Source organism: Mesoplodon bidens (genome assembly GCF_964165515.1).
Source record: "Mesoplodon bidens genome assembly, chromosome: 14".
Taxonomy (NCBI): Eukaryota; Metazoa; Chordata; class Mammalia; order Artiodactyla; family Ziphiidae; genus Mesoplodon; species Mesoplodon bidens.
In genome coordinates, this window is record NC_138170.1 from 915,504 (window position 1) to 935,755 (window position 20,252).

The window sequence follows — 20,252 nt, forward strand, 5'->3', positions numbered from 1 at the left end:
TGCTCAAAACGTTTTGTAACTGCCTTCAGAGCTTGCAGCAATCCCTGTTTCAAGATCTTTAATAAGGACATTGGGCAAATGTTTGTGAGAGTGAAATAATGTTTTGTAAGAATCAAAAGTAACTAAAGGGCTTCCCTGGTGGCGCAGTGGTTGAGAGTCCGCCTGCCGATGCAGGGGACACGGGTTCGTGCCCCGGTCCGGGAAGATCCCACATGCCGCGGAGCAGCTGGGCCCGTGAGCCATGGCTGCTGAGCCTGCGCGTCTGGAGCCTGTGCTCCGCAACGGGTGAGGCCACAACAGTGAGAGGCCCACGTACCGCAAAAAAAAAAAAAAAAAAAAGTAACTAAAAACCAAGTCTGACCAGGTTGGAGAGACTTCAGGGGTCCAAAATGCTAGAGCCCCTCCTCCAGTCCGCTCCAGGATCCTGGCTGGACCACAGGTCCAGGGAAGGTGGCCAAATGGGCTCCTTAACCAACTTTTCTACAGGCCTTGGGTCTGGCTACGGCTGGAGCGGGATGCCCTGGGACTGCTGCGACCCAGCCTAGCTCGTAATAGGCAACGCTGCAGGGGTCTGAGTCAGAACCTCAGCCAGTAATTAGGAGCCAACTCTCACAGCTTCATCCCCTGGGCAGCGACAGAGCTGGGAACTACAAAAGGAGCTTCCAGATCCCTACTCTTCGCCATCTCAACATGGCTTTCCTTACGTGGTGCACAAACTGTTTCTATGGACAGCTTACAGACTGAAGGTGGAAGGAAAGAGCGGGCTGCACACTTGGAATACGAAGAATACGACCTCCTAAAATGACTGCTCTGAGACACCCAGTCACATCATTACCCACAATCTGTTTTGTCCGCTTGCTCTATCTTTTTTAGAGCTCTCTCAGCAACTGATAGTCACAATGTATTAGGAAGCACAGCATTCCCATAAAGCAGTGGGTGTCTTGGCAACTTTTGGGGGCTCTAAGGTTGTAAAGTAAAAATGAGAACCACCCCCGGCCCTGGCCAGCCCCCACCTCAGCTCTGGAGCCCACCCCCTGAGCCCACCGCACACAGGGCGGCTGCTTACAGTTGCTTCCCGGGGTTCAGAGAGCCCATGTCGATCTCCTGGTCGAACTCCGTGCGGATGTCATCGAGCGCGCCATCATCCCCGAAGGCTCCCCACTCCATGTTGATACACATACGTCCCTCGTCGCCCTCCACCATGTCGATGTGGCGCATCTCTTCCATGTAGCAAGCATTGCTGCCCGTGCCTGGACAAAACAAGGGACTGCTCAGCACCCACCCGCACCATCCTCCCCCCAAACCCCACATCCCTCCTAAACCTCCGTCCTGAGACCACCCAGGGTGGCTGGGATTCCTCGGTGCAGACTCCCAACGTCCCAACATGGTCCAACCCACTACCACCCACAACTCCACAAGTCCTGGCCCAGCCCTCCAAAGTGACCGCACCATTATCTTCCAATATGAAGTATTCAATACAAAGGAACATCCAGGCCATGGACCCCTCCTCTCTTTGCAGCCCACCCCCGCAATCCATCGGCCAGCACTGCTTCTCACACCCAGTGCTCACGCACCCACAATGAGACCAATCTCGCAGTTCTGGTCGTCATAACCACAGGTCATCATGGTCCCAACTGTGTCATTCACCACTGCCACAATGTCAATATCAAAGTCCTGCAGGGATAAAAGGGGGGCTTCTGACTTTCACTGTTACAGAAAGGTTACAGATGTGAAGATGAAGAGAAAGAGCAGTAAGACACACAGCTCAAGTGCAAGGCTAGAGCTGGAAACTGGGTCCAGATCCAGTCTAACAGCAGCATCTCACTCCCCACCCTGCTGGTCCTCATCTTGGAGGACTACGCTGACCGCAGCCCTGCGGTCTAGTTCACAGCCATCACTGCACTGAGAAGAGCCCGTCTTATCATTTTCTTCTCATTCTCTTTTTTCTTTTCTTTCTCTCCCTCCCTCCCGGAAGGTCTTGTCCTTCTGTGACAAGACCTTTATCATGTCCTTTCTCTATCTTGTTCCACCCTGATATCAATATCATCCCAACTTTCTCATTTGAAAATGATATTCGAGTCTTCTTCAGATTAAGAACTAAAGGCTTTTTTCTTGTACCAAGACTAAGATTAGTTGTCCATCATGCTAATATGAAGACCCCAAAGGCATTTGATCATATATAAGATCACTGGCGTGTTAACTATCTCTCAATATAGGTATGTCATTATGCAGCACACCTTAAACTTATACAGAGCTGTATCTCAATAAAACTGGAAAAAAAATAAAGATTATTGAGTAACATAGCAGAGAAGAAGAAAAGAAAACTTCTCATTAAGAATCACAAAATATTCTCATGCTGATTTGAGGACCGACAGGGAAAGACTTCAGAGTGGACCCAAAAGAATGTAAAGAGCCTCCAGACCCCAAGCTCCTGCCTCCCCATCTCTGCCCTACTCACCCCTCTCCTCTGGATGGCTTTCCGGATCAGAGTAACCACATCTTTCCCTTCCACACCACTGGACTTGAACCCCTTGGTCCATGAGACCAGGAAACTCTGGAAAAGGACCAAGGAATATTGATTCGTCACAAAACTCAACCACGCTCCTCATCATTAGGAGACCTCTTCCATGGGGTTAAACTAAACTAAAGTCATGACTGAATTTGTATATTTCTTCCTGACTAGTCTAGGAAGGAGAAACTCTGTCAATGACCAAGAAAGGAGACTAAATGAATGATTTGTTGCCCCCAAGAAGTGGAAAGAGCAGGTTGTAGAAATGCCAAAATAAGACACTTGTATCCTAACGTCATTAGCTTTCAACGCTGTCTATCATAACACTTTAGAACAAAGGAGTCCCAGACTACTTTCTCACTCCTGTTTCCCTAAGAGGGATAAGGATAATGTGCAATGTATATGGTCCTGCAAATTGCCATCTGACAGTGATAAAGACCCCTCTTCTCCGATACCCCTTTACCATCACTCTCACACATACCTACACAAACTCTCCCAGAAGGACACAACTCCCAATACTCAAACACTGTCCACTCGATCCATCAGAGCAACCTCCTTTACCACCTCCATTGTAAAGGTAGCAGGTGGCTCAGAGTTCTTCCCAGTCCTCCCAGTCCAAAGAAGGAAGCAACAAAAGTGTCTGAAGAACTCATCTTACCTCGTCTAGTTTTGTTTGGAGACAGGGGAATGAGAAGGTAAAACCCAAAGGGAGCTTCTTGTCTTTGATTTGTAGCTTATCCATGAAGTTGGCCAGGCATTCAGCAATGTGGTCAAACAGCTAAGGGCACACAACACAGGAAGATGAGCAGGGAGGCAGAATAGCATAGAGATTAAGAGCATGGACTTTGGGCTCAGAAAGGAACTAGCTTAGCTGAATGCGTGCAAGATATGTATCCCCTCTGAAGTTTTAATTTGTTCATCTATAAAATGGGGGTGATAATTGTACCTGCCCATGAGTTACCAAAAGAATTAAATGAGTCAATACATATAAGGACTTAACACTAGTTCGTGATTATTAAATATTGTCTTCCACTTAAACCATTTATCCAAACCACTGTCAAAAGAACTGCATTAGGCAGGGGAAATCATGGCCAAATCTAATCAGAAAGTCATCACGAGCCCTGGTAACGGAATATCCTTTGGTGGCTCTGTCAGAGCCTCGCTTGACGTGGATGCACAGCTGACGGTCTTACCAGAAAGGGCAGCCCATCTCACTGCCAAGAAGTATTTTAGCATCCCTGTCTCTTGTGATTGGGGGAGGGGATGGGACATTCTCTGTTAGCATTCTATAAATGAACTTAACGAAAATAAATAACTTTTATGTTTTTCCTCCGCTCTAGAAAACCAATTTCCTGGGGGCAATTCCGAGAAGTTAGTTTTGTTTTCTAACTTCAGTATGGAACAGCCAAGTGAGTCCACAAACAGCCCTGAAGAATAAATAGGGTTTTATGGGTGGGCAGCCTCACAAGCGTCACTATTCTAAGGAGGGCCCAAGGTCCCTAAGAAAAATCCTAAGCCTAAGAAATCATCCAGACTTTCAATCTGCCCCAAAGCTCGCAGCCCCATGGCTTCCTTTTTGCCCACTCAACATCCCCAAAGAGAAATTGGTGACCACCATTCCAGACACTTAGAGACTGAGGCCAGGAACATTCTGGTGCAAAAAGTAAGCAAAGGTCTAAAAGACTGAGGAGCAGACATAGAGAATGGATTTGAGGACACGGGGAGGGGGAAGGGTAAGCTGGGAAGAAGTGAGAGAGTGGCATGGACATATATACACTACCAAACGTAAGGTAGATAGCTAGTGGGAAGCAGCCGCATAGCACTGGGAGATCAGCTCGGTGCTTTGTGTCCACCTAGAGGGGTGGGATAGGGAGGGTGCGAGGGAGACACAAGAGGAAGGAGATATGGGGATATATGTATGTGTATAGCTGATTCACTTTGTTATGAAGCAGAAACTAACGCACCATTGTAAAGCAATTATACTCCAACAAAGATGTTAAAAAAAAAGAGAGAGAGAGACTGAGCAGATTCCAAGGGCCATGTTGACCTGATGGTAAAATCTAAAGGCCAAGGGAGGTGAAAGTGGACAACATTCTTTTCCTTCTCCAGGCAGAAGCAAGGAAGATTCCACTAAACCTGGGGTCCCCAAAGTGTGGTCCACAGCAGCATCACCATCATGTTACAAATGCAAATTCTAGGGCCCAAACCTAAACCTGCTGAATCAGAAGGTGTGGTAGAGCTCCAGGGGATCCTGAAGCAGTGGTTTGAGAACCACTGCACTAAACCACAAAAGTGTTTGCATTTATAAAGGAACTGAGAGGCTTGGGGTGGCCGGGTAGATTGAGAGATGCACTGGCTCCCCAGATGTCTAGGGTATGCTCAGTAAGAGGCTAGGAAGACAAGACAAGCCCCTCCTAGAAGGGGACCAGCTCTAACTGAACTTCCCACATTGATCCTGTCTCTCCGTCTGATCATGTGCAAAATTAACCTCAGCTGATGCTGAAACTCTCAATTTCCAAACCAAAACATTCTCAAGAGCAAACACTGGGCAATGACAGGGCTCTCTCACTAAGAGGATCCCCAATGCAAAGTGCCAACTCCCTTGAGCAGAGATCAAGTATTTTAATGTGGAAATAGGGTTTCTAGACAGATACTCAGCAAGTTCTGTTCTGTTGGGAATTTGATCAGAGACCAAGTTTACAAGAGGGTTAAACAAATTCCCAGCACCTTCTTCCTGGTGCTCTAGTCAAAATGATCTTTAGTACAATAGTTTTTATCCAAAAAAAGGAAGTTGAAGAAGCTGTTCAAAGAGATAAGACCAATCAACAGAGATGGGGGGAGGGATTGAAAAAAGTAAAATGGTTTCCCCTCAACCAGCCCTGATCACTGCTCTCTTTCCAATTGCACTACCAACAGGGGGAGGCAGAAAAAAAAAAAAGAGAGAGACAGTGAAGAGGCATTAAATAATGTGTTGCCCAATACAGTAGCCACTAGCTATCTGTGGCTGTTTCAATTAATTAGAATTTTTAAAAATTAAAAAGTCCCTTCCTCAGTCACACTAGCCATATTTCAAGTGCTCAATACGACACGTAGCTAGTGGCTGCCTCACTAGACAGGGCAGATATCAAATGGTTCCACCACCGTAAACAGTTCTATTGGACAGTTCTGAGTTAGAAGAACCTACAGCTCTTTAAAAGAGGGTAAAAGGAGACCATCTGCTTCCTTTAAAGGAAGACTATATCCTTTTCAGTTAGCTGATGATCTAAGGATAAGATACTGGGAGAAACAGCTAACACCTTCCTGCCATAAAAAGGCTCAAAGAGCATCATTTTATGAAAGTAGAAAGGTTTCCTCTTCCTTATTGGTCTGAGAATCTGTTCACTCCCTTTCCCGCAGGAAACACCTTAAAAAATCTAAAGTGGCTGCTATTACCATTTGTAGTTCACTGCTCTCATGTGGAAGTTCATGTGGCAGAAGACAGACTCTGCCCAGGGACCCACACTGCCCAGGTTCATAGATCTTCAAAAACTTTTGCAGGTTTTGAGTTTGGTGATTTGGTCTCGGTTTAAACTAAATTTTATTTTTTAAATCCATTTGTTTTCCTATAGTTAATTAAAAGATTGATACCTAATATTTTAAAAAAGAAAGAAAAAGGAAAAGATAGGAAAAAAAGCATCAGTAATTCCACCCCTAAAATAGCAACAATGAATTTCCTTCCAATCTTTTTACCAAATGTTTTCTGCTGCTTTTAGGACAATAGCATTCTTTCTCTTTCTTAGGATGGAATAAGCACCTATATTTTCTAGTTTTCTTTGTTTCATTTTTATATAGCATTTTTTCCATTTATTTGAAGGATTCTTAATATCACAGTAGATTCATAGTTTCTTCCAGATGGGTCTCATAGATTCTTTTGGACTAACACATTTTGTTTCAGTATACCGGAGCCACGTGACAACCTCAGTGCAGCTCAAATCCCACTGTCCCAGAGACTCAGCCTCCCATGTCCAACACCAGCATTAAAACAAGGAAAACAGGTTTACCCTCAGGGCCACCCCCAAGGACATAAAAGGGTCTAAAGATATCTCCCCCATATGTCCTATTCATGGTCCAAAATTCCTTTCCCAGGTGGCCTGCTGTGGTGGGAAGAACAGTGCACTGGAAGTGAGAAGGTTCCACCTCCTCCAAGCTCTAAGGCTCAAGAGATGCCCATGCAGGAAGAGCATCTTACTTAGATTTCATTTTCTCCATTCACTCTTTTATTGAGTACATATTAGGTATAATAAAATACAGCAGGGATAGCCAGCACTCAAAGAGTGATCCCTAGAGCTATGAATGTCTTTGGTGATTCCTCTCCATGGACTGAGAGCAGCTGTAGTAGGAGTAGAAAGAACATCCCAAGGAAGCTTTTCTAGAGCAGGTGAAAGGGGACACCCAAGAGCAGAGAACAGTGGCTGGACCTGTGGCCATCACCCACCAACAAGCCAGATACTTCTGGTGTGGTAGCAATGAGCGCCTCCTCTGTAGGAAGGCTCTCCTGGGAGAACTCTTGAGAGGGAGAGCCCCAGAGGGCCTGCCCTGCAGGATCTCACATCTGCATGAGCACCAGCCCCTTTGGAGAGTGCTCCCTACTCTGGAAGCAGGGGCAGGTAGTAGGGACCCTGGACCACCATGTTGCCTAGTTCCAGGAAGCACCCAGGGACTACATAATGTGGCCTAAACAGTGGAGCCTCCTGGAGTTGGACAAACACAGGCTCCTGTCATATGGGTCTGACTTTGTGTCTAGCCTCTGGCCCCTCCCACCCCTGTAATCTAAGGCCAAGTCACTCAATCTTTCAAAGCCCAATTCCACATCTAGAAAATGGAGATAGTAGGAGAACGCAGCCTTAGGGCTAGTGTGAGGGTGAACTTAGGGAACCTACACAAAGCGCTTTCACTCAGCCTGCCTCCTGTCAGCTCTTCCTCCTGACGGTTGCTCAGCCACTTCAACACAACATGTGTTACTTTCTGTGGGCTGATATGTGTGTCTTGGTGGCCCAGTTGGACTTGAAGCCCTGGAGGGGGAGGGCCAGGACTTTGATTCCCAGCAAGGATCAGTGGCCCAGGGTCCAGTAGATGCTCAACACATGTTTGGACACTATCATGACAGCAACGCCATCCTTGCTCGTTCTCTTCTAGCTATTACTGAGACGACTCTTACTTGGATTTCACATTTCTTCTCCATCCACTCTTTTTATTGTATGTGCCGAGTACAAAATGTGACTCTAGAGGTCACAGAGATATGGGGATGACTAAGCATGATTTGGGGCCAGAGTGGAAGCACGCGGAGCCCACTGCAGTGCCAGGTAGAACAGACTCCCAGAAGCTGCATTTTAGTGTTTTCTCAACAGGCTCCCATTCCTGTGTGTAAAACCTCTTCTGTTTCAGAAAGCACAAAAAAGAGAGAGCAAATAACCAAAAAGGCAAAGAGGCAGGTTCCATTTCATGCAATGCTATGCTAACAACTGGGAGTCAGAGGGCTACAGAATGACCACCGTGGCAGGTGGCAGTGTCAAACCACAGCGGTGTACTCTACTTTACTTGACACTAACCATAGGTGTCCAGGTATATTGGCCCAGCCTCCTGGCAGCAGGCTTTCCTCAATAACCAGTGCCTGCAAGCACACCTCAAATGAGATGGAAAGTCAAAAGCTCTCCCACTAAAGCACCTCCAGACCCTGGGGCCTTGTGCACACACTCCCTGCCCTCTGGCCATGTGCACCTCTCCTGATGGAGGCCCCCCACCTAGCCTCCAGGCATGGAGGGGGACCACCCCGCAAAGAGAGGACAGGGAATGTGAGCCTCAGTCAAGATCTCCTCCCTCCAGACCACACAGAAGGAGCAGTATCCGCTCCTGTGGGGCCGTGGGGCCCAGAGCCCCAGTGGCCACTGCAAGAGACGGGTCATACCTGGGTGCCACTGCCTCGCATGATGTCCTCGGGGATGGCGTAGATCTGGTTCTCCATCTCAACCTTCTGGAGCCCATTGTCTGTTACTTTCACCCAAAGCACACGGAAGTTGGTCCCTCCAAGGTCCAGAGCCAGGAATTCTCCATGTTCTGCAGAGAGAAGGACCACTATTAGTTTGGGAAGGACGAGGTGTAACTGTTTCACAGAGACCAAAACTTAAAACCCAAGAATCCTGCCATAAACACTGGTCATCTCTGGCTGATGAGGTGGCCAGCGGGTCTTTTTTCTACACACTTTTATGTATTGTCTGATTCTTTTTCTTAATGCTAAACACTTCTATATTACTTTCAGAATTCACATAATCAGACAGTTACACATCCATTGATAGGGTGCCCCCCCCCTCACAAGAGCTATTTCCCAAGGGCTTTCAGACAAGTCCCCATCAAACTCACAGGGCCCATCAAGCCCTGCACCAGGAGAGCAGGCCTCAAGTTTTTGGGGGGTGTTTTTGTTTGTTTTTTAAAATTAATTAATTCATGTCTTGCTATGTTGGGTCTTTGTTGCTGCGCACAGGCTTTCTCTAGTTGCATCGAGCGGGGGCTACCCTTCATTGCGGTGGGCGGGCTTCTCATTGCGGTGGCTTCCCTTGTTCCCATGGGCTCTAGGCGTGCAGGCTCAGTAGTTGTGGCTCTCGGGCTCTAGAGCGCAAGCTCAGTAGTCGTGGTGTACAGGCTTAGTTGCTTCGTGGCATGTGGGATCTCCCTGGGCCAGAGCTCAAACCCGTGTCCCCTGCATTGGCAGGCAGATTCTTAACCACTGCGCCACCAGGGAAGTCCCCCAGGCCTCAGTTTTGTTCTTCATGGCCCCAGGACACCCAGCACGCTGCTACCAGCTTGTGGCCCCCGGGCCTTTTGCCAAATTGTGATCCCTGAACAAAATTTATTCTTTAATGTTTGCATACAGTGACAGCAACATCTCTTGGCAGGATGAGGGTCACATGATGGAGTGGGATGGGATCCAGCTGGCTATAAGTTAAGAGGCCTAGCAAATAACTCACGTAGGTGCCCCCACCAATAAAAGATCCCAGGTGCTGACTTAAGAGTATATAAGACAAGAGTCAGGCCACTCAGACAAGCCACAAGGCTGGGGCAGAGCCGGGAGAAGGAGCCTCCACAGACACAAGTGGGTCAAGGTCTTCAGGTGTCACCAGGAAGGTACATACAGTCCAGTCTCTCCAGGAAATAAGCAGCGCAGAACAGGAAACATCCAGATTCCAGACGATAATACCAGCTACAGGGACACGTGCCATCGTACAGCACAGAATGGAAGTGCTGAAGAGGCTCGGAGGCCAGAGCCAGGGCTGGGGCCCAGCGGGGCAGCCAAGGGCTGGGGAACAAGGCGGGCTCGTCCCCTCAGCAGCCTCTTCAACCAGTACCGCTCCACCAGTCTTCCAATGTCCTGCCGCACACCTTCTTGAAGGATACATGATTATTTCCGGGGGGATTCACTTGTTGGCATGTTTGTCAACACTCGGCCCCTTTCCTGATGGAAGACTTGCCACTGAAGTAAGGGAGAATGGATCGGAGGGTCAGGAAAGCGCTCTGACTAAATGAAACAAGGATTTATTCTGACCCACTTCCTCTCAGCAGCAATAACTGTTTGGCCCTGAGAAAAGCTACATCTGCCCAGCTCCCTGAGGGCACTTACCCACACAGCCCCTACAGTCCAGAGGGGCAACTTGCGGTGGGCATCATTCACCCGACATTCCATGGGCTTTTGCCTCCACACAACAATGGCTTGCTGGTAACAATATACAGAGATTGGCTCTGGAGCCCACATTACCTGCATCAGAACCCCAGCCACTTTTTGTCCGTGGCAAATTCCTGAGCCTCTGAGCCTCAGCTGCCTCATCTCTAGAGCAGGAACATCATACCTCATGTGGCTGAGGTGAGGGGAAGAGCAGATAATGTGCGTCAAGTACCCAGCACAGTGCCAAGAACTCAGGACACACTAAATAAGCACTAGAAACTTTCCATCCACGCTCTCGGCAAACACTGCCTGACACCCACACTTAAAAGTCTCCCAGGCCCAGTAATAGGACTGCCGCTCAGACTGAAACAAGTAAAGGCAACATTCTGAGGGGAGACTAAAGAAACCTGTCCAAGGAAAGCCATTGAAATCTTCTCCAGTGACTTTAGCATTCCTCCTCAGGGGTACTAATTTTCCGTCCCTTCCCTGGCATCTGGAGGTCCCCCCAGCCCTCTGGCTACAGTCACTAGATAGCTTGGGTAACCTCAACACCATCTGGGGAGGCTGCCCCTCTTGTGGCCATGGATGACTTTTCCAGGCACTTCAGTTCTGAGCCTCCCCTGGTAGTGGGACGTCAGCCAGTTTGCAGGGAAAACTATGTGTGGTTGTCATGGGGGATGAAAAGGAAAATCCAAGATGAACTACCTGCATCAGCACTCTGCCCCGGGACACATGAAGCTGCTGAATCGGCACCCGTGGGGGATTGAGGCTGCCGAGGCTGCCCCTGGCTGGCCATGATTCAAGGCCAGCCCAGCTGGATTCACTGGAGAGGACAGCTCCATCAAGAATGGTGGTTTTGCAGTGTTTGCTGATGGGCTGAAGGGAAACCACAAGGCATACCGTGCTGCTGAGAATTCCGTCCCCAGGAAGGAATGTCACTCTTTTCAGACTCCACCAGATCAGACACTCCTCTGCATCCCTCCTCCCTGATGCTCCCTCCACAAACACACGTGATCACAACTACCACAGCCAAAGACTTTATTCCTTCCAGAGTCCAATACCTCTGAGGCAGGCCCAGCATCATGACTCCTGGAGCTAAAGCCTAAGGTGTGACCCCTTGGGACAGTGGATGGACCCCTACCCTAGTGCCTGCCTCTACACCACCCATGAGAGGCCCTGACACAGAGAACCAGCAAGCTTTGCTTTGAATTCCAGCTCAGCCGCTTCACTACCTGTATGGCTTCTCTGAGCGTGTCACCTCAGCTGCAGAACAGGGCTCACAATGCCGACTTTCCCAGGGGTCATGAGCTTACGTGAAATACAGAACACAGTATGTGAATGTATCGGTACACCGTAAGCCATCAATAAACAGTGTTGCGGGGCTTCCCTGCTGGCGCAGTGGTTGAGAGTCCGCCTGCCGATGCAGGGGACACGGGTTCGTGACCCGGTCTGGGAAGATCCCACATGCCGCGGAGCAACTGGGCCCGTGAGCCAAAATTACTGAGCCTGCGCGTCTGGAGCCTGTGCTCCGCAACAAGAGAGGCCGCGATAGTGAGAGGCCCGCGCACCGTGATGAAGAGTGGCCCCCGCTCGCCACAACTAGAGAAAGCCCTCGCACAGAAACGAAGACCCAACACAGCCAAAAATAAATGAATAAATAAAGCAAACTGTCAACAAGTAAAAATAAATAAACACTATAAAAAAATAAAAAATAAAAAATAAACAGTGTAGCTGTCACTGTCATTACTCCTTTGGTTATGTAGCTCCTCTCCTATCCCTACCTACTCCTATCCTACTCCTGGCCCAGGTCCTACCTACACTGTCAACCTTCCGGGGCATCCCAGAAGCCCAGAGCAGAGAGTGTGTGATGTCGTGTGAAGGCGGATGGCACCTATGGGCCTGGGACAGTCAGACTGGACGTGCAGGAGCGAGGTTGTGGGGCAGGAGAACACGTCTACAGCAGGTTTCTTGAGTACACAGCCCCAGGGTGGACGACCCAGTAAGGTCCAGCGAGGTCATTCTGCTGAATGAGTATACTTGGTATTTGAGGCAATGTATTAAGAAAACATCTCATATTGCATCTGCTTATTGATGGTTCATTTATTAAACAAAATATTTGAGGAGACCGTAAGACCAGAGGTAAGATTTCTTTTATTGTTAAGCATGCTGTTATGTCTAGAAAACAATTTTAATACCTGATTTTTAAAATGTTCAAACAGTACAAAAGTGGAAAAAATGAAAAGCAAACATCTCTTCTCTTCTCCATGCCCCAAAAGGAACCATTATTAACGTTTCTTGAGTGTCCTGAGATACATTTATATTATAAAAACAGGGAAGACTGTTAACTGACACATTCTAAGAAAAGAGTTTGAATTGCTGGTCCTAAGGATTTATGTTTTTGATTACCAAAGATATTAGCAAATTAACTTCCTAAAAATTCCCTCCAAATTCCACATAAACCAACAGGCGGGTGTCACTGTCACCAGTGTCCTATGTTATGCACAATTAATCTTTGCCAACCTCATAGGTCAAAGTGGCAGCTCATTTTTTCAGCTTGGTTTCTTTCCTTTGTGTAGGTTAGACATTTTGAATTATTGACTGGCATTGTGAATTCTTTCTTCTGTGAATTTTCTGCTCACATGTTTTGTCTTTTAAAAATATATATTCATTATTTTCTTAATAACATAAAAGAGCTCTTTGCATATTAATGAAACTAGTTTTGTTGGTTGTATATCTGCAATTATTTTTCTCCAGTTGGATATTTGTCTTCACTGCCCTTTCCAAATCTCTCCAGTTACTTCTAAATGTTGTCACCACCACTGCTAAAATAAAAGAAGCAAGGTTTCACCATAGGTTTATTTAAAAGATCAAATTCATCTTATACTTTCTTATGTGACTTTTTGAAAAAAATGAAGCCCAGAACCCTGTCTTCATCTCTCTTGTCTCTGGGACACAGTTCAGACCTTCCCACTTGCATCTGGATTATTGTGGCAATAAAACAGTGGAAAGACAGAGGCAGGTGTGGAGGAGGTTTAGTTAATTTAAGGCCCACCATGTAGATATTTTTAAAAGAAGAGAAATATGTTGTGTGATATTCATAAACATTATCTCATTAATCCTCAACAAGCCTATTGGACATCATAATCCCAATTTCCAGATAAGAAAACTAAGGCTCAGGTCAAGTAACTGAAACCAAGATTTAAATCCAAGTCTAGCTCTCTAGCAAAGTTTTCTACTGCAGTGAGCAAGAAGGCTGCTCATGAGAAAGTTGTCAATCCTCAAATAAGGAATTCTTTATTATTGGGACTTCCCTGGTGGTCCAATGGTTAGGGCTCTGCGTTTTCACTGCTGAGGACCCGGGTTCAGCACCTGGTTGGGGAACTAAAATCCTGCAAGCCGCGTGGTGTGGCAAAAAAAAAAAAAAAAGGAATTCATTATCGATGCCAAGAGCATAAAACCCAGAGGTTGCCACAGGCTCTAAGCTGGCCTGGGTGGCAAAGGAAGTGACACTGTGGTTCAGAAGCTGAGTCACTTAGTTAAGATCATACAGGGGTAAACAACTGCTGGATTTGACCCCAAGTTCATCTGACCCCAGCACCCGTGACAGTCCCTATGCACCTCACCCATATCTCTTGTGGTGCTGGTTCCTGGAAGCTGAGGATTACCTGACGCAGAATCTAGGATGGAAGCAAATAAGCCATAAAGTGATGAAAAATACAGCAAAAATTCCCTAATCTTTATCAGTAATTTGGCCCATCCCTCTGGGCCAAATGTTCTCAAACTTGAGTGGGAGGTGGCAGACACACATCCACTGGCAAGAGGTGACACACCCTTCTCCCCAAAGGAACCCAGGACCTACTAAGGCTTTTTGAGGCAGGTTTTTTTGGTAACCGCAGATTGGTACCACCTCATACAATTATACCAAACCTCCATTCCCACCTTACTGGACACTCTCTAATCTCTCTCTGATGAAGGTTCTCCTAATTAAGAACATCCCCCTCCAAAAGCAGACAAAAGAAGAGGTAACAACCCTCTATCGAAAGGAAATAAGGGGGCTTTCCTGGTGGCGCAGTGGTTAAGAATCCGCCTGCCAATGCAGGGGACACGGCTTCAAGCCCTGGTCCAGGCAGATCCCAAATGCCACAGAGCAACTAAGCCTGTGCGCCACAACTACTGAGCCTGCGAGCCACAGCTACTGAGCCCGCAAGCCACAACTACTGAAGCCCACGCACCGCAGTGAACAGTAGCACGTGCTCACCCCAACTAGAGAAAGCCCGCATACAGCAATGAAGACCCAACACAGCCAAGAATAAAATAAATAAATTAAACAAATAAAAAAGGAAATAAGGACTCATAGTTAAGAGGAACTGGCGAGAGGAGTATTAGGTCTGGCCACCCTCCATCGAATTACCCAATGGTTAAGAGTCAAGTTGCTGGGCTTCCCTGGTGGTGCAGTGGTTGAGAATCTGTGTGCCAATGCAGGGGACACAGGTTCGAGCCCTGGTCCAGGAAGATCCCACATGCCGCGGAGCAACTAAGCCCACACACCACAACGACTGAGCCCGCACTCTAGAGCCCGTGAGCCACAACTACTGAGCCCGCGCACCACAACTACTGAAGCCCGCGTGCCCAGAGCCCGTGCTCCACAACAAGAGAAGCCACTGCAACGAGAAGCCCGCACACTGCAACAAAGCGTAGCCCCCGGACACCACAACTAGAGAAAAGCCTGCGCACAGCCATAAATAAATAAATAAATAAATAAATTTTTTAAAAAAGGATTCAAGTTGTTCCCCCTGGCAGAGTGTTTGCTGACTCATTTCCCATCCTGGACTACCATTCTGCCCACTCACAGTGGGGATCTTATCAAATACATACGGTCAGCGAGATAAAGGGGTTTCAGTTTCTCCTGGGAACTCACCTGTCCCAGGGAAAGGCTGAAGAGGACTAAAATGGCATCTAAGAAAGTAACCGCCTGAACGTGATAGTCAGTGTCATCTCGGTTGATGGGACATCACTAATGTATTTGAGCAGGCCATAACTCCAGCATTAATCAAGTCACCCACTAACAATGTCCACGCAGTGTGTGAGGGGTGAGGGCCAGATGAATTTCCCAACAGTCTATTTTCAATCACTAGGTATTTGCCACTAATTAAAATAGATCACCACCTGTTCCTCCCATCAGGCGCTCAGAGCAGTGTGCCAGCCAGTGGACAAAGGAAGACTTGTGAACAGAACAGGTCCGGTTTGGTTTTGCATTTTTAAGCAGCAGTGCCCTTTTGTGGAAGGCAACTGTGTCCAGAAGTAGCAGAGCCCTGCCTCGTTCAGGCTAGAGCCAGAGCCCAGTCCCTCACCCCGGGCAGGGCTTCTTCAGGTGATCGAATGGACTTCTTCAGAGGCCTCCTTTAAGCAAACAGCTTTGATGCAGCGTTCCCAGAGCTCTGAGGATCCTTGAAGGTGCCATAGTGCCTCTGCTAGCACTCTGCGACAGACGGCTAAGAATGTATGGCACGGCCTCCAACTGAGAGGCGACTAAAAATCTCTAGGTCTTGAGTAGGTAATCCAGCAAAACTAACTTTGCCAGACACAGGTTTCCAGGTACGTATTTCCCAAGTACCTGGAAACACCACAGTCACTACCACTTCTGGCAGCCTCTTTTTAAGTTCCAAGATTTTGGATACTCCATTATAGTACAACGACGAGATGCTGAATGCCAAAATGTAGAAACAGAGAAACATAAAGCTGCTTCAGTTGAAGGGAGGGGCCTGGAGCCCATACCACTTTGTAAGTGGCCCCCAAAACTCCCAGAACACCATCAGAAAGCACCACCCTGCTGCTTTTATACTCAGGAAATGTTTCTTAAGCTCAAACTATGTGCCACTCACAGAGAAATGTTATACTAGCTTTACAGATGTGAAACCACTCTTCAAAGGATTAAAATATGATGATCTTTCAGTACTGTGTAGGCGTTGAGTGTGTTAAGATTCTCAGGCAGGCCGACATGGGTTCAAATCCCATTTTAACATGTATTAGCCACATAAATACAGGTAAATTATTAGAAATCTGATACTCAGATTTCATCATCTGTTAAAAGGGGACAGTCATAACCTCCTGTCTAACCAGCACCTCCCCATTACTCACCAGGATACAGAGACACAGACACACAGACACACAGTCTTTGGTCAAGAATCAATGCAATGAATGCGTAAGGTGTTTGGCACAATGCCTGGTGTATATAAAATGTTTAATAAACTCCAGTTACCACTATATGAAGGCTATTTATCAATACAATCTTCATTTTATATTGTAGTCACCATATAAATCCACTTATTAATTTGCATGTATGTGAGCTATTGATCTATGTCTCCACTACGTAGCTGTTGATACAATGCTGAACAACCAAGATAGGGCTCCTTTCAGGGTAAAGGGCTCCTTTACCAGCCTCCATGCACCCTATCACCAGCCTAGTCTCTCTTTATCATGTCATGTGCTTGCATTATATGACCTAGTATCATTTCCTTTATGATGATAAATGATATCTTTATGTCCCCAATAATTTGCACTCTTCAAAAGTGGGGCACAAGGCTGCTCAGCACATTGGACCAGCCTCAGAGGGGACTCTATTGAATGAACTGAACAGCTAGGTCTGAGTTACAACTAGAAGAGTGAATGTATTGTGCTAGCAGTGTTGGGGGCCTCTCGAGATATGCCTAAGGGCCCAGGCTTTGGAACACAGATGGCTGGGTTCAAATCCCAATGCTTCTACTTGCTCATTATGTGACTTTGGGCCAAGTTGCCTAATCTCTCTAAATCTAGTTTCTTTTTCTCTAAAACAGGGTTTATGATGTCTACCATTGAATCACTGTGAGAATTAATGAGATAGCTCAAATACAGTGCTTAGCATAGTACCTGGCATTTATAAGCCTACATTTTAAAATTATCATGATCATCATCATCATCATTCCCTGCTCTCGAGGGAATGAAGTCTAGCTAGAGGGTAGAGATACATTCACCTGTAAAATAATAATTCACAATTCAGGGAAGTGGGGAAGTATCAAAAGATCAATACAGCAAAGGCTTCATCTCACTCTGCCTTAAGACATGTTTATATCTAAACAATCTTGCCAAGACAATGAGGGCAATAAAGATGCTACAAAGATAATTTATTTCTAAATTGGGACGCTGGAAAAAAAAAACTTGTTAAAAGTGTAAATTATTTATTAAATAAATAAATAAATTGGCATGCTGGAATATTTGTAGAATTTTAGTTGGGTCTACTTGAGCTTCTTATTATAATGGTACAAAGTCAATCCATATTTATGGTCAATTTTAAAAGATAATAATCTGATTTGCTCCAGAAACTTTTGTTCAGCAACATGAGCCAATGTAAAGCATGAATCTTAGGGCCTTGGAGTCAAGACTACCTATGCTCAAAGTCCAACTCTGCCACTAACTGTACGCAGGTGACCTTGCAATCTCCTTTAGCCTCAGTTGCCTTATTTTTAAATTGGAAATGTCTCTCTTGTAGAGTTTGCATGGAGAGTAAAACAGATTGTTTACATAAACAGATATCATGGGTGGTCATTAAATGATATCAGCTATTCCTGCATTTCCCCTTAAGACGGAACTGTCCTCTGAAAGCCAGATACCTTGTGATGTGTGTAGTGGGCCCTCTGACAAGGCTGTGATTGGGGCTGGTACTGCAATCACATGCATAATCCAGCTTAGGTTAGGGCTGCCTACAGAGAGGTCAAGATGGTGAGATTCCTGACAGATACAAATAAACATTTTCTCTATTCAACTCTGCACTGCCAAAAACAAAAAGGGTTGGGGGGAGTCACAGACAATAATTATTGGGGCAAGTGGAACTCTCACACAGCATTGATGGGAGTATAAAATAGCTCGACCACTTTGGAAACCAAAGTTCAAACCACTTTGGTCTGGGAGTTTCTTATAAATTAAACACATCCCAAACCCTATGACCCAGAAATTCCACTCCTAGTTGTTGACTCAAGAAAAGGAAGAAAACAAAAACATATGTCCACAAAGAAGCTTGTGCAAGAATGTTTATAGTAGCTTTCATCAAAAACTGGAAACAGCCCAGGTGTCCATAGAATTCATGTCATATAGGATTCCGATCACACCTCAGAATCGGGAACCAAAAAGGAACTACTGATATACACAACACGGATAAAGCCCACATTTTGATGGGTAAATGAAGCCTTGCATAAAGAGTAAATATTCTATGACTGTATATATGGGAAGTTCTAGAACAGGCAAAACAAATACATGTGGAAAATTTAAAACAGTGATTACTTCTGGGGGTTGGGGACAGGGACTGCCTGGGAAGGTGCAGCAGGGAGCTTCCTGGGCTGATAATGTTTTCTATCTTGATAGGGGTTGTATTAAACAGGTATACGTATTTGTCAACTCATCAGATGATATTTAAGATTTGCATCTCGTACGAAATTTTACAACCAAAGAAAAAAGAGCAAATATTGAACTCTGGTTAATAATGGGCCTGCTGAAGTTCTGGGGTTGAAATGAGCTGATTTCTGCAATTTACTTTGCAATGCCTCAAATAAAACAAGAGGGACTGATGGGAGGAAGGATAGAGGAGTGTGATAAAACAAATCTAGTTAAAATATCAATGTAGACTCTAGGTAGTCTGTATATGGATGTTCATTATACAATTCTTTCAACTTTTTTAAACTGTCTTAGAGAAAAAAACAAATAAGGAGCATTTTTTATATACATACCAGCTGACACCAAATTCAGTCACCTAAGTAAGATATTCTTGGACCATTTACATTTTCATTTTCATCTGTGCCAACTATGTTTCTTTGCACTGCATGGTCCACACAGTCTACGAAGCACAGATATTTTAAAATCAGCCCCCACAGGGTTCTGACTGGTGACATTCTCTTCCTTCTCACAGAGAGCTCAAACCATAACTTGGAAGTTCATATTTCATGTGTGTAATGGAAGCCTCCATCATAAACGAATGGCCTGAAACTTCCTGAAGTCTCTCCCACATTCGCTACCAGGTCTTTGATTACCATTAAATAGCTGAGACCTGATTTATGAAAGCTGGAACCTGGTCCTTGCTCCAAAATGCAGGGAGGGCCTCCAACGATGGGGATGAACCCTCATACCTGCTCCCTCCAGTCAAAAGGACCTGGGAGATTCACTCACCCTCTCTCAGTAAAATCGGTGTTGGCTGTGAGTCTTGCCACGGTGGCTGCATAGAATTGGGTTTACAACACACATGGGAAGGTTACATAACCGATTCCCCCTTAATTCTCAGAGAGCCAACCCTCTGATGTTTCTTCTTTTTACAAATGAGAAAATGGAGGAATAGGGCATAAATGAACTGCTGTAAAGCACACAGCTTGAATTCAAACCCTTTTAAACCTAGAATTCTGATCTTCACCCCTCACCACACACTGCCCTGAAACCACCTCTCACCCCCGGCAAGAAAGAGCCAATTTTACAAAGGTCTGACCAGGACAAAACTGAGTAAGGAGCGTTTAAGACAGTGGCTTTCACACTGCAAGCTGAAAAAGAAATTAGTGAGCCCTGACTAGAGACAGTTTTATAGTATAGAAGATAATAGATCTGGGGCTTCCCTGGTGGTGCAGTGGTTAAGAATCCGCCTGCCAATGCAGGGGACACGGGTTGGAGCCCTGGTGCGGGAAGATCCCACAAGCTGCTGAGCAACTAAGCCCGTGCACCACAACTACTGAGCCTGAGCTCTGGAGCCCGCGAGCCACAACTACTGAGCCCACATGCCACAACTACTGAAGCCCACACGCCTAGAGCCCGTGCTCCACAAGAGAAGCCACTGCAACGAGAAGCCCGCACACCGCAATGAAGAGTAGCCCCCACTCGCTGCAACTAGAGAAAGCCTGTGCAGCCAAGAATGAATGAATGAATGAATTTTTTTTAAAAAGAAGATAATAGATCTGTCACATTCAAGAATAAACATTAGGCTTTCCTGGTGGCGCAGTGGCTGAGAGTCCACCTGCCGATGCAGAGGACATGGGTTCATGC

General features: G+C 46.2%; 1 protein-coding gene across 2 annotated transcripts in view; it reads right to left on the minus strand.

The window, feature by feature from the left end:
- HK2 (hexokinase 2) overlaps nucleotides 1–20,252 on the minus strand; it is a 61,850-nt gene that overhangs the window by 17,683 nt on the left and 23,915 nt on the right. For both annotated transcript variants that reach the window (XM_081254642.1, XM_081254643.1), the window contains exons 3-7: nucleotides 8,454–8,602; nucleotides 3,168–3,287; nucleotides 2,459–2,554; nucleotides 1,575–1,674; nucleotides 1,067–1,250 (exon numbers count right to left, since the gene is read on the minus strand). In XM_081254642.1, coding sequence (XP_081110768.1) covers nucleotides 1,067–1,250; nucleotides 1,575–1,674; nucleotides 2,459–2,554; nucleotides 3,168–3,287; nucleotides 8,454–8,602 — 649 coding nt within the window. The remainder of the gene's footprint in view (nucleotides 1–1,066; nucleotides 1,251–1,574; nucleotides 1,675–2,458; nucleotides 2,555–3,167; nucleotides 3,288–8,453; nucleotides 8,603–20,252) is intronic.